At 30.8% G+C, this 16,092-nt stretch overlaps 1 protein-coding gene across 7 annotated transcripts in view; it reads right to left on the reverse strand.

Moving 5' to 3' along the window:
- The window catches only part of LOC126890477 (protein draper-like), a 110,805-nt gene that overhangs the window by 74,206 nt on the left and 20,507 nt on the right, over window positions 1-16,092 (reverse strand). For 5 of the 7 annotated variants that reach the window (XM_050659456.1, XM_050659454.1, XM_050659453.1 and 2 more), the window contains exons 2-3: window positions 5,851-6,039; window positions 1,723-1,917 (exon numbers count right to left, since the gene is read on the reverse strand). In XM_050659456.1, coding sequence (XP_050515413.1) covers window positions 1,723-1,917; window positions 5,851-6,039 — 384 coding nt within the window. The remainder of the gene's footprint in view (window positions 1-1,722; window positions 1,918-5,850; window positions 6,040-16,092) is intronic. The other 2 variants (XM_050659458.1, XM_050659455.1) reach the window with 1 other exon arrangement.

The raw sequence follows: 16,092 nt of genomic DNA on the forward strand, positions 1-16,092 counted from the left end.
TGTGTCCTTCAATCGTGACTTCAATCCCTTACATCGTCAACTTTTTCCTTAACTTAAATCTCCGAACTTCTTTGCTGTTTATAAATCCTGTTTTTCATTTATATTAATTTTGCTCCATATCTACTTGTCTCACAATTGACATTTAAAACATTAACTCATTACCCCTTATCTTCTACTAGTCTTCCAAATTAATCTACTTTAACTTTATTTCTCACAGTTTTGTTAAATCTGCCAGTCACAACTTTGACACTATTTGATTTCTTCCTCCCATTCTCACAACATATCATTCGATTCAAGTTTTCGCCCTAGGTCCAACCAAACTTCGAAACAAAAAATTCGTTCATATCATAATACTTCCACTCTTTTACCCTTAGAGTTTAAGGTCTGGTCTCTGGGTCTCCCAGCCTTTCTTATCACACCTCATTACAGTAAACAATTTTGATATCAAACCATATATTTTTCATTAGTTATTAACTAATATTTACCAACAATGCCAGCTTTATTCCAAAACACCCTCATACATCCATCCAATTTTAAATCTTTTCAATTTAACTCAGTAACTTGTTAAAAATATCCCTAATTCTTGAAACACTTTTTTTAGTCCTAGATGTTTATGTTACATAAAAGGACCTCACATTTCTACCCGAGTTACGAGTTCAATTGATACCTTGTTTTCACTTTTAATTGATACACCATATATTGATATAGCCAACCAACCTACATATCTTTATATCATATCAGCCTCCTCCTGTAAATTATACTACTTATCATAATTTCAACACTACTTTGATATCAGACCTCCACATACAATAGACTATCTAATTTACTCTTACAATTAGTACATTTAAACCATTTTTCATTCATAGTAAACTCAACTTTCATCAACACAGTTGGACTCGCTTCCATTTTAAATTCGAACCACAATCATCAACCTTTACACATAAATAAAACCTTGTAGCAAAAAAAATTTTCCCACTTAATTACTGGGTCCCAGATGTTCCTATACCTAAATGGATCCATTTTCGCTAATTAATTTATTTTCATTATTATTATGTATAGATGGTTGCATACAATCTGGCTAATTCTCCATCCACATTATAAAAATCATTTAATACAACCTACATAATTGGGGTAAACTTTATTATAGCCACATCTTTGTCGATGTTAGTTATTACTGTTGGAAATTAAAAAAAAATATATCACAATCAGTTGGCTGAGGTAACACATGGTAACTATTATGTCACATTGTCACATTATTCGGTTTGATCTTTGACACCTTTCAGAAACATCACTCAACTTTCATTTAGTTGCCGTAAAGTCATAAGAATTAAGTCATTTCAAAGTTGTCATAAGAATTTTTATTTGGGTGTTTTTGGTGTAAAGTTAAAATCGTTGGAGTTCGGGACCAAAAATTGAAAAGAGCACGATTTTGGGGCGTCATTTTGTTTATAAAAAAAGTAGCCCACTATCTGCGGACTTTGCATACCTATATTAATAATATATACAATCATAAGATTCGATTCCAGCAATAAAATTGCTGGTAAATAACTTTTCCCAAAAATGGCCTATTCGCCGATAATCTGTCCAGACTATAATATCTTTTAGTTTTTATACATTTTTAAGGTCAGTTGTTGTAATCAGCCAAATATTGACTCTAAAGTAAATGGGAAGAAATACCTACATTAGTACAATGTACAATTATTCAAGCAACGTTATACTCACGCTTACCAGGGCATTGTTCCCGAGGAATACATTGTCCAGAAATTGCATCTCTTATAAATCCAGCATTAGCATCGCACTCGCATCGTGGATAACATACATCTGGACAAATTTTTGGGATTTGGCTTGTCCTGTTTTGGCAGGTAGGTTCAGGAGTACACGAGGCACATTCATTCCATATTTCTCCCCGTGAACAACCTGTAAAACAGTTTAAACTGTGGTTATTAAGAGCGTAACGCAAAATTTTTAATTAATGCTTTTTAAATGCATTCATTTTTTTTTCGAATCCTGAGAAAACTAATAAATATTCTATATGGACATGTATGTATATTGTAAGATATGATATAAGGTTGACCTTCACCTAGCTGTTTAATGGATAAAAATGATTGGATATGTAATTTAGCATGTTATGTAACAATGACAAAAAACAAGGGTTGCCCGATCTAATCTTGCTCTAACTATAATTAATCAATAATTAAAGCATGACTTTTTTTATAAATTAAAAAAAAACAAATTTCGACCCGGGCAGATATTATTTCAGATTTTTTAGATCATTCTAAACAAAAAAGGTATTTTGTGTAATTTTTCTCTAAAGTTGATCGTTTTCTAGTTATAAACAATTTAAAACTGAAAAAAGAACGAAATATGACGATTTTCAAGGCTCAAAAACAAACTTATAAAATATCATTTTTGAAATTACGAAGTACCTAAATTCAAATGCAAACCTTATTCTATCAGTTCTTGATTAGGCAAGCGGCACACCCCTAATTTGAGGCTTGGAAATCGAAAAAGCGACCATGATAGGTGACTGGCAAATTTTGGTCATTCTTCATGTTTTAGAGGTAGCTGAATCCGAATACGAAGTTTATTTTTATCGAGAATTGGTGGAACATGTTCAAAAATCAAATTTTAAGCAATAATGCGAAAAATCAATTTTGATGTTTTTTCAAATTTAACTCGGTGTATCTTTGGTCACTGTAAATATTTCCTTTCGAAAATTTTACTGTATCATCTCTGAAGTATTTAGATAACAATGAAATTTGTCGGAAATATTTAAAGATGTTAAAAGAGGAGTTGTTAATTTGTAAACATTTTGTCGTCAGATTTCGTTAGTTTCATGTTTACCTACTTAAAAAAGTTGAGTGACAATCTGTTTAGTTTATAATTTTAACCAACACAGCATTAAAACATAAGTCATAAAGAAGTTTTCTGATAACATTTTAAGTCAAAATATGCGATAAAAAAAAGTTATGTAACTTTATAGACGAGTGGTACCAAAAAAAAAAAACGCTTATTTCTCGAGATACTGACTACGGTGTGGTGAATAGCTAATTTTGCTTATACTGTATGTTTTTGATGGTGCTGAAAAAGAAACTGAGGTTTATTTTGAATTTTATGTGGAAAACATTGTCAAAATCGCAATTTTACTGTAAAAATAAAAAAAATTAAATCACGTTCTTCTTAAAATTATAAGTTGCATGTTTTTTCTATAAAACATTTTGTTTTACTACTTTGTACCCTATATTTTAACATAATCTTAAATAAAAAGCTAAATTTCAAATTCTGTGACTCAACTTTTGCGATTAAACTTTACAATTCAAAATTCTGCACCTTTTACTTTAAACAGTTCATAACTTTTATTATAATAAGACAGAAAGATTGAAACAGGTCCCATTGTCTTCATAAAGGTAAAAAATATATACTGTAAAATATATAAATATATTTCAGAGAAAAATATTAAAATGGAACAGAGTTGTAGCGAGTTAAACGCAAAAAACGTAATTTAATTTTTTTTACTGGTAAAATTGCGATTTTGACAATGTTCCCCCACGTAAAATTAAAAATAAAGCTAATTTTCGTTTTCAGCACCATCAAAAACATAAAGTATGAACAAAATTAGCCATTCACCACACCGTGCTTTCTTGAGAAGTAAGCGTTTTTTGGGGTGTGCCGCTCGTCTATAATGTCACATATTTTTTTTCCTATTGCATATTTTGACTTAAAATTCTCCAGAGAACTTCTTTATGAATAATATTTTATTGCTGTTGGTTAAAATTATGAACTAAAAAGTTTGCCACTCAAAATTTTTTAGGTAAACATGAAACTAACGAAATCTGACGACAAAATCCTCCTCTTTTAATTTGTTTAAAGATTTTGGACAAATCTAATTGTTATATAAATACTTCAAAGGTGACACAGTAAAAATTTCAAAAGGAAATATTTACAGCGACCAAAGATACAGCGAGGTAAATTTTAAAAATCATCAAAATTCATTCTTCTCATTTTTGCATAAAATTTGATTTTTGAACATGTTCCACCAATTCTAGATAAAAATAAACTTCATATGTATTCGGATTCAACGACCTCGAAAACATAAAGACTGATCATAATTGGTCATTCGCCTTAAAGTTGATTTGTGGTCGGCATACCGTAATTTTAGGGGTTGCTGCCGCTCGCCTAATAAGTCTTTTGGACTTATTTCATACTGAAACATTGTTTTTTAGTTATTAATGCCCATCTCCCCATAAGAAACCTTCCTCATTAACAATTAAAAAAATATATTTTATAATTGCAAAGTAACAAGACACTTACTCAACACACACACTGCACATTACACCTGAGTTAGTGATAAGTTATACAATTACGTGGCTAAAGGTTCTAGTTCTAAACCAAGGCCAGAATCAGAGAAAAAAAATGTTTTAGAATAAAACATGGCTAAAATTCTTATCGAGACCTATTGAAAAAGATTTTAACTTGAATTTATGTACTTGATGATTACAAAAATGATATTTTTTACTTATGTTTTTGAGCCTTGAAAATCGTCATCTTTCGTTCTTTTTTTTTCAGTTTTAAATTGTTTCTAGAACTAGAAAACGATCAACTTCAGAGAAAAATTACAAAAGACCTTTTTTGTTTAGAATGACCTAAAAAATATGAAATAATATCTGCCCGGCTCGAAAAAAATTTTTTAATCTTTTAAAAAAATGTCATTTTTAATTATTAATTAATTATAGTTAGAACAAGATTAGATCGGGCAACCCTTGTTTTTTGTAATAATTGTTAACATGCTAAATTACATATCAAATAATTTTTATCCATTAAACAGCTAGGTGAAGGTCGACGTTATATCGGATTCTCTACTAATACAAGTGTTGTAGATAATATAATCAGATTTATTAAATATAATTAGCATAATCGTGTGACTACTGTTTTCTATAAATAAAACACTAATACATTTTAATCTTTTTTTTTTTAATTATTTTTATTCATATTAATAAAAAATAACGATATTTTCTTTTGTTACAGGTACGGTCGGATTTTTCAATCACTGAAGATAAACATACCTACTATAACTGAACGGTAAATAACTAAGAATAAAAAACAGCAACAAAAATAGGAAATTGCCAAAATCAAGAATAAATTATCAAAAATCGGATACCTTAATCCTTTATCGATAAGATCTGTTATAACATAGATATGCGGTTATTTAATTATAATTGATTTTAGGGGATAGGCGCAAAATTTCGACTCTAAGGCTCCAATGAATTTATTTTTTTCGGATCTTAAGAAAATTAATAATTATAATTATTTTTGAAAAATTTAAACGCAGAATGAAAGATTACCTTATTATCGAGGGCCGAAAGTCCGTTAGAATAAACAAAAAGTTTCTTTTGAACGAGATATTTGAAATGCAATCTTTGATTCTGCGTTTAATTTTATCAAAAATACTTATTAGTTTTCTTAGGTTTCGAAAATATGAATGCATTTAAAAATCATTAAAATTTGCAATCCGAAATAAAACATAAGCTGTCTTTTCATTTTCTCAGTTTACTAATATTGTGAGTACACGGAACCAACTCTCGTTGGAATTTTTTTCTAGACGAATGGATGGAATGTGACTGCATATTGTAGAGTCCCTTTCGTCTCCTTGATTCGTCGTCTTCTTGCCTTATTTTAAAAGGTAGACATTAAGGATGTACCCAGAAATTGGTCGCACGAAAGGTTTCAGATTTACGGATCTAGGATCTCATTTCGTATATTTTTGAGTTGTATTTTTTGGCACACTTATCTTTTTAATGTCTTATGTACAAAATGAATGCAGCAAAATCCAAATACTGTTATTTTCCTTACCTGGACATTTGTCTATAGGCACACATGCTCCAGAGATTTGATCACGGATTAACCCATTTTTAGAGTCACATTCACAACGTTGTTGACAAACAGCTGGACAGATACCTGGAGCTTCCGGGATTCTGTTTTGACAAGTAGCCTCAGGATCACACGACGCACAATTGTTCCAAATTTCACCACGTGGGCAACCTATTAAGACGAATGCAGTGTGTAGGAAAATCTTGAAACACTCTTGTGATTGGTTATGAAAATATATATATGTTACAGTTCAAGTTGATTATCCAGTTGGAGTTGAGTCAACTCTAACGGCTGGTTTCAGTAAAAGTTGATTATAAATATAAAATGAAGATTTATATTTAACATTTACTAGTAAAAGTAGACTCCAACTAGGAAAAGTATACTCTTCCCAATGCCATTTAGTAAAAGTTGATTCTGATTCACACTAACAGCCGATTCTAGAAATTAAATGTTACTGAATATGTTCAAATTAGTCTAGGCTGTATCGTCGCCCCCGTTAGGTAAATTACTCCGATTCGAATTTTTTGCACAAACTTACTCAAAAAGAATAACAAATCTAGTGGGTGCCCGGCAGTACCTTGATCGATAAATTATTTAAACAATTTTTTTAGACAAATTCACAAAAATAATTTTTTCACTTCGAACAATTTTGTTTAGATCATTTGGGTTATTCTGAGCAAAAATAGTTATTTTCCTAACATGTGCAGAAAGTCATACTTTTCCGCAGGCGACTGCAGTCTGCCGAACGACGCGAAGCGGGAGTTCGGCAAGCAGTCGAGTGCGGAAAAGAGACTTTCTGCAAGCGTTAGGAACAATATTTTTTCTACGAGTCTTTAAAAAATTAACACGCGTGCGGAAAAGTAAAACGCGTGCGGAAAAGTAACACGCGTGCGGAAAAGTAAAACTTTCTAAACTAAAACGCATTCGCGAAAGTAGACATTTTTGCACGCTCGTAGAAAAAAGGTATTTTGTGATTTTTCTCTAAAATTGATTGTTGTCGAGATATACGCGATTTAAAATTTGAAAAATGCGAAAATAGCCATTTTCAAGGCTTAATAACTCGGTTAAACTCAATTATTATGAAAGTCGGAAAGTGACCAAATCGGGTGGGTTGTGATTGCGCGCAGCGGTCAAATACCTCCTGGGGTACTCTACACTCTAATACCCGAAAGTTAGGTTTGGACCGAAGGGTTAGATCTTCCTCCTTCCTGACCGCTGCGCGCAATTGCAATCTGCAATCTCAAAAAAAGTTTATAGCCCCCTCTACAAGATCCAGCAGAAATTTTTGTCACTATTTTATTACTAAGCTTTATCTTTAATTATTAACAATGAGCGCTAATGGTGGGTGCTAAAGAGATGCACCATTCCAGCCATCCAATGGTGAATCTCACTCGCACTCACATTGACGGCCGTCTCAATACACGGTTAGCGCTCATTGTTGATAATTAAAAATAATATCTTATTAATGAAATAATGACAAAAATTTCTTCAGGATCTTATAGAGGTAGCTTTAATCTTTGATTTTTTTTAGTTTCTGACTTTCGTAATATATAATATCGTATGGCATTTTTGCCTTTCGGACAGTTCCGGCGCCAATTACATCTTTAACCCTGTTTCAAGTAACTAGTGTCGATGTACACTAGCCCAGGACCGACGGCTTAAGATGCTCTCCGAGGCACGGTGAGACGGCTCGTGTCATTATTGGAAATGGAAATGGTTTGTCTTTAGCAGGGCTCGAATTCACGTGCACTGGCGTATGAGGCCAGCGATTATGCCGTTACTCCACGGCCGCTCGCTCGACTTTCACAATAATTATCTTTAACCGAGTTATTAAACCTTGAAAATGGTTATTTTGGCGTTTTTCAAATTCTAAGACGCTAATAACTCGACAACAGTCAATTTTAGAGAAAAAGAGGCCCAAAGGATCTAAAAAAAAATTTGTACGAAGTGAAAAAATTAATTTTTGCGAATTTGTTTAAAATCGCCAAACGTCACTAAAATCATTCATTTTGTACTCATTTGGCCCTCATTTTCGGCAGTATTGTACCTACTCATTTGCCCTCACTTTGTTGTATTGAAAGAAGAATGTTACTTTATCTGCCGCGATAATTAATCAAATTAACCGAGATTGAATGTAAGTGGTCAATGGCAGCAATCGATTATTTATTTGAGTGAAATTAAAATTTATTTACTTTAATTATTAAAAATATTGTACAAAATTTATCTTATTATTAATAAAATTTATGTCAAAAAGTAAAATTCTGTAGTGTTTCGCAATTATATTCATACAAAATAAATCAAAACTTTACAGATTTAGTAATTAGGTAGGTATACAATATTGATAACTATCGATTAAACATCAAAACCGGCCATCATGCAAAAGTCATCTGTCATTACTGTCATTCGAATTTTTTATTTCGTCTAAAATTAAAAAAAAAATTCGTCAAAGTTGTAAGTAAGTGTTAATGTTTTTTATGATTGACGATACAATTTTGTACGCACCACCTCAATACTCTTTATCGAACGCGTCTGTTCCTCTGCTCGTAATATCAGACTCGTTCGATAAAGAGTCACTTTACTGACTGACTTTACTGAAATTGGTTAAACAATTTTTCTACCGGCGGTACCGCGTGACACCCTATGCATTTGTTATAAGGATTGTTATACGGATGTATTTCTTTGAGTAAGTTTGTGCAAAAAATCGAATCAGAATAATTTACCTAACGGGGGCGACGTTACAGACTATACTAATAAGTAGTTGAAACGGCCAAAACAAAGAAACGCACACTCATCAAAAATACACTTGAGATTCTCGTATAATCAACATTTACTGAATCGATCCAGCAAGAGTCAACTCCAACTAGTAAAAGTTGATTTAAATTTTTAAAATCAACTTTTACTGCTCATTTCAGTTGGAGTTGACTCCAACTAGTTGGAGTCAACTCTAACTGAGAATCAACTTGAACTGTAACATATACATATCTTGAAAAATAGCTTCATAAACCAGTAACTTAACATTAAGCATTCCAGGGTCAACGACAAAAAAAATTAATTGATGGACCCGACCGTTACTTCATGGAAATTTATTTTATCGCCAACCGTCACTAAACTCATTCATCATTGTACTCATTTGCCCTCATTTGCGGCAGTAAAGTAACACTTTCTTGTACTGAAAGAAGAATTTTACTTTACCTGCCGCGAATAATCGAAATTGAATATAAGTGGTCGATGGTAGTAATCGATTATTTATTTGAGTTAACTTACAATTTATTTACTTATTTTATTAAAAATATTGTACAAAATTTATGACATTCTTAATTAACTTTATGTTAAAATGTGAAATTCTATAGTATTTTCTAAATATTTATATACAATAAATCAAAACTTTACCGATTTAGTAATTATTCAATATTGATAACTATCGATTAAAAATCGAAAGTGGCCATCTTGCAAAAGTTATCTGTCATCACTGTCATGAAATTATTATGACGTCTAAAATTTAAAAAGTTCTTAAATTGCAAATTGCAAGTAAGTGTTAAAAACAATATCAAATTATATTGGCGATAAAATTTTGTATGAGTCAGTAAAGACCGTCGCTCGCTACACTCGCTCTGCTCATATCAGACTAGTTCGATATACAGGGTGATTGATTAGTAGGGTAAAGCCATAGCCACCTTTACTTTACAAGCCATGAAGAGAAAAAGGCAACGTCGCAATTGATGACGTCCGTAGTCCGACTTTCGGACTACCGCTTTCGAAACTACGATTTTAAAGTATAAATTCTGGTAAAATTTATAGTATTTTTTGAGTCGAACAAGAAAATATTATTAATTAGAAGTTTGTACAAAACAAAATTAAAAGTAATTCCTTGTAAGTAACGTTTATTATACAAACAAAAAACCAATAACAAGAATATAAATGGGATTCATTTTTTTCGAATCCTAAGAAAACTAATAAGTATTTTTCAAAAATTTAAACGCAGAATGAAAGATTACGTTAGGACCGAGGGCTGAAAGTCCCTGAAAACTTCTATGTTTATTTTAATAAATTACAGGGGTGAAAAACTAAGAACATTTAGTGTGATTTTTAGTTTCAAATATGTCATTCAAAAAAAACTTTTTATTCATTCTAAGGGACTTTCGGCCCTCGGTATAAAGTAATCTTTTATTCTGCGTTTAAATTTTTTAAAAATACTTATTAGTTTTCTCAGAATTCGAAAAAAATGATTACATTTAAAATACAGGTCTCAAAATTTTGCATTTTGTTCCTTTCCCTTTAAAGTTTGTCGCACTTATTTAGAAACACCCTGAATTGATAAAGAACAAATCTAGTTATTAAACATAAGCGAATTAATAAAAAAACAGAATGTTAACAAAACCGGAGTCTATAGAGGGTTTTAATTTCAGTATTTTATAAATGCCCGGTACACCATAAAAATTTAACTGATTAGCAACAATATTATTACAGCGGTATTGTTAAAGAATTAGGCTATAACATATTAAAAGAATCACTTAAATCTGCCAACAGGTTTAGGAAATATAAGACATTAAAAATGACAAAATTTTTAAGTGGACGGATTTCTATATGCTCGCAAGTTTATATAAAAATATATTATATTGAACTAAAATCATCTTAATAACATACCTTTTAATGTTCTTTATAATTTGGAGCACGAAATATTGTAAAATATTTCAGTTTCTCTGTAAATACAGTGAAAATTATTTAAAAACAAATGAGAACTGTCAGAATTAATCGGTCTACCAATAGATGTTGCCAAGTTTCAACTTCATGGCTTGTTAAGTAAAGGTGGCTATAGTAAAGCTCAATAGCTCCGCTATAGTAATAGATAGCAATAAAAGTTAATAACAAAAATTTTAGCCACCTTTGAGCTTCACATTACAAAATTAGTTAGAATGTTACAGGGTGTTCGATAACACAGTGGCAGACCTAACTTATGTTTTTTTTTTTGAATGGAACACCCTATATTTTATTTTATATTCGAAATCCTGTTAACTTCTCCATCACAAAAATATAAAGGTTTGTAATGTTATACAGGGTATTTACAAAGTTATAACCAATTTTGTATGAAAATCGTAACAAGTTCAACTCCCTGTATAAATAAAAATAAGCACAACAGCAATGGTTTATTAATGCCATATTTTTTTATTTATTGTCAAAATTTTTAAGAATTATTGATACTGCTAATTTTCTTTATATCAAATACATGGTGAGTCAAAACGCAAGTACATTATTTTCTCAGTAATGTTAAATGGAACACCCTGTATTTTATATCATTATTGAAAAGTAACATTAACGTACTTTAATTTTTATATAACATTCCCTATGCCCAAATTTATTAGTTTTCGAGATAATTTCATTTTTCTGAGCAAATTATTTTAGGTGTTTAAATTTATCTAAATTTTAAGTAAGCCATGACTGAATTGACAATTGAAGATTACCGATTATCAATCCGGTAACACTGTAGCAAATAAAGAAATAAAAATAATTTATTAGTAATACATTTTACAAACAAAAACACAACCACTACATGCAACATTTTTGAAACAATTAAAAACTATCTTTTTTTATGTAAATGCAACAAATAAACAAAGAACATTAGTAATAAATTTTACAACAAAAACACACAAACACAAAATACAATGTTTTGTGAAGACAATTAAACACTACTTTTGTATGTAAATGTAACAATGTAACAAATAAAAAACGAAACATAAATAATTATCAGTAATACATTTTGCAAAAAAACATGTTTGAAAAAATTAGAAGCTACTTTTAATAAAATATTTTTAATATTTAATTACATAAGGTGTTCAAAATTATCTCCTAACACATTTATGTACGCCTAAAAACGATCATTGAATGAGGTACTTACTCTACGGAGCATTTGTAAATTAACACATCGAAATACACTTTGTATTCTATTTTTCATCTCATTCCTTGTTGTTGGAGGTATTTTATAAACTTCATTACTAACGTAACCCCAAAAAAATCAGTCCAGTTTATTAAATTCTGGTGATTTGGGTGGCCACTGGCCACGCTACTGGTCAATTGAAAAATGAAAATATCTCGAAAACTTATAAATTTAGACATACGGAATGTTATCTAAAAATTAAAGTACGGTAATGGTACTTTTCAATAGTGATATAAAATACAGGGTGTTCCATTTAAAATTACTGAGAAAATAATGTACTTGCGTTTTGACTCACCCTGTATTTGGTATAAAGAAAATTAGCAATATCGACCATTCTTGAAAATTTTGACAATACGTTAAAAAATATGGCATTAATAAACCATTGTTGTTTTGCTTATTTTTATTTATACAGGGAGTTTAACTTGTTACGATTTTCATATAAAATTGGTTATAACTTTGTAAATGCCCTGTATAACATAACAAACCTTTTTATTTTTGTGACTGAGAAGTTAACAGGATTTCGAATTTAAAATAAAATATAGGGTGTTCCATTTAAAAAAACATAAATTTGGTCTGCCACTGTGTTATCGAACTCCCTGTAACATTCTAACTAATTTTGTAATGTGAAGCTCAAAGGTGGCTAAAATGTTTGTTATTAACTTTTATCGCTATCTATTACTATAGCGGAGCTATTGAGCTTTACCCTACTAATCAATCACCCTGTAGAATAACTTTACTGACTTGGTACTTAAATAACTATTATCTAACAATAAAGCACTGAAGACTTTTGTTTTTAATATTCCTACAAAATTTATTATAATTTATTATAATTTAATACCACTACAGCTGTTCCGGCAGAGTGTATTTCTCAAGTGGTGTGTTTTTACTATGCGTCTACACTTTAAAGTCTTTAACTGAATAGTTTGAACAGTGGGAAGCTGTGTGTCTCAAGTTCTTCTTCTTAGGGTGCCTGTCCGTTCCGAACGTTGGCGATCATTCTGGCTATGATGAGTTTCTTAGTTGCTATACGGAATAGTTTTGTTGAGGTCTTTCTATACCATGCTCTCAGGTTAGCAAGCCATGATATTCTTCTTCGTCCTGGGGCCCTTTCCTTCAATTTTACCTTGTAAAATGCACTCGAGTAGCTCGTATCTGCCTTGATTTCTCATTATATGCCACAATTACTGCAGCTTACGGCCCTTCACGATGTTGACTAAATCTGCGGTTGTGTTCATCCTCCGTAGTACTTCTTCATTGGTGACTTTGTCTGTCCATGGTATCTTCAGGATCCTTCTGTACACCCGTAGCTCAAAAGCTTGAAGTGTCGATAGAGTTTCCGCCTTCAATGTCCACGTTTCTACTCCGTAAAGAAGCACTTGTCTCAAGTTGGTAATTCAGAATTGTATTATTTATATTTTTTTAGCAAATAGATTAGCAGGATGCCGTAATAACACTATATGGCGAAACCGACATATTAACACTGAGATGAAGTCAAGAATTTATAAAGCCAGTGTAAGACCAATAATGACATATGCATCAGACACAAGACTCGATACAGCCACAACACAAAGACTACTGGAAACGGCAGAGATGAGAGTACTGAGAAGAATTACAGGAAATACACTGAGAGATCGAAAGAGGAGCGAAGATATTAAAAGACAATGTAACGTACAGTGTATAAACGAATGGACACTAAATAGAAAAAAAGAATGGAACAACCACATAACCAGAATGGGGGAGACACGTGTGGTCAAAATAGCACGAGATAAATCACCAATTGGTAGAAGAAGTATCGGCCGACCGCGCAAAAGATGGAGTAACAAACTTTCATAGAGGTATCAATCTGCCAATGAACAAGCAGAATTGCTTATAAAGAGGAATAAGAAGAAGAAGATATATTTTTTAAATTTATTAATTTCCATAGATTCTAATAAAGATAGCTTCCGTATTTTGAATATGAAGAATTTGTTACTGTTCATTAAAAGAACGATTATGAACTAGATCTAGAAGGTGAAATTCGTACATCGAATCTGTTTTTATATTATTGAACGCCCTTCTGTGTTCTGCTATGTGTTTGTCAAAGGTTCTGCCAGCTTGACCGATGTAAGTTTTTGGACAGTCACCACATGTCAGTTTGTACACAGCACTCTGTAATTGCTTTTTCTTTTAGCTCTGATTGTTCTTAATGTAATTGCCTAAGTTATTGTTAGTTCTGAAAGCTGATGTTATTCATTTCTAAGGATAATAGAATAACACCGGTCTAATTAAAAATAGTAACTCCTTATATATATAAAAAAAGAAATTTTGAAGAAAGAAAAACCAACTTGAGACAAACAGCTTCCCACTCCTCAACCTATTCAGATAAGAGACTTTAAAAATTGTAGACGTATAGTAAAAACATATCACTTGAGAAAGGCACTCTGTCGAAACCCTTGTAGTGACATTAATTCAAAATAAATTTTGCGGAAATATTGTAAACAAAAGACTTCAGTATTTTATTGTTAAGGGGAACGGAGCAAAATGCAAAATTTTGACGCATGTTAAAATTTTCAATACTTTTGACGCTTTAAATGTATTCATTTTTTTCGAATCCTCGGAAAACTAATAAGTATTGTTGAAAAATTTAAACTCAAAATGAAATACTACTTTATTACCGAGGGCCGAAAGTCCCTTAGAATGAATAAAAAGTTTCTTTTGAATGAAATATTTGCAATTAAAAATCACACTAAATTTTCTCTGTTACTTTCACCCCTGTAACTTATTAAAATAAACATTATAAAAGTTTTCAGGGACTTTCGGCCCTCAGTTATAATGTAATCTTTCATTCTGCGTTTAAATTTTTCAAAAATATTTATTAGTTTTCTCAGGATTCGACAAAAATGAATACATTTAAAACACATTGAAAATTTTGACATACGTCAAAATTTTGCATTTTGCTCCGTTCCCCTTAAACAAAATAAATGATACTGAATATAATTTAGGAAAAATGTACCCATAAAAACCAATTGAGAACTTACGGAAAACTTTGAAGTTATTAGAATAAATGTTCTGAGTGCTTTTATTATAGATTATATAGATTAACACATACAACGTATTTAGTTTAGTATTAACAAAAAAGAAAAACCCACAAGTAAACCAAATTGGAGGTACTATTTGTATATTTCGAACTTATGTAAATAATAAAACCAGTCTAAATAACCTACGCCAAAAAATTGGAATATATTCAATAAGAAGCTGTATAGACCAGGGCGCATCTGTAAAAATATTAGTACATTTAGATGTTGAGAGGTCTCATATTTTTTTGCAGAAATTGCTTGAAAATAACTCATATAATAGATTGAGACGTAATCACGCTCTTACTCCCCTTCATAATATGTTCAGTTTGGGTCTCACAGAGTCACCTAACTGTGAGTGTGGAAAAGAAGGTGATCTACTACATATTCTCCTCGAATGTTCCCATCAATTAGTAAAATTTAAACAAATTTTATGATAATCTTAATATTTTAAAAATTCCACTTCCGGTCTACCTGAACAATTTGATTTGTTCTGAAGATATTAATACATTAAAAACAATTTATGAACATATCAAAAACTGTAAATATAAATTGTAGCAATATAATTAACCCTGTATTTAAGTAATTTTGTTAAAATAAAACAGGCATGTTTGTTAAAACAAAACAAACATGTTTGTTTTGTTGTTATTTTTTTAACCCTGTAGATTTAAGTAATTATTGTTATTATAATTGAAAAAAAAGCTCGGCTAAGGCCATCAAATTCACACAAAAAACTCGTATAATAATATTTGAGTTATCCTCCCACTCAAAAAAGTCCGGAATATTGTTTAAATAATCAAAATGTCAAAAAATGAAGGAAAAAGTCGACTTTTTTCTTCGTTTTTTTATTATAACTTTAAAAGTATTCATTTCCGAGAAAAATTGCACTGACATAAAAGTTGGGTAATTAAATTTCCTACAATATAGGATTAGTTAAAAATTTTAAAAATTGTCACACTTGTTGCCAAATAGCAATAATTGCGGAAAACCCATAAAAAACAACTATTCGCATTTTATGGATTGGCATATACACTTAGGATCTTCATATTTCACCCAAAAAAACTTTATGATAAAATAAAACAATACTGAAAATTTCGTTAAGATCGGTGTAATAGATTTTGCAAAATAAATTCTGCAATCCAAGTTTCTCAAAAAAAAATTCATTATTTTTTCAAAATGTTGCTGGACTGAAAATAAAGCAGACAGCAAGTTGAAGTTTTTTTTACAAATAGAAGAATA

This window comes from Diabrotica virgifera, chromosome 8 (genome assembly GCF_917563875.1).
Source record: "Diabrotica virgifera virgifera chromosome 8, PGI_DIABVI_V3a".
NCBI classification, from domain to species: Eukaryota; Metazoa; Arthropoda; class Insecta; order Coleoptera; family Chrysomelidae; genus Diabrotica; species Diabrotica virgifera.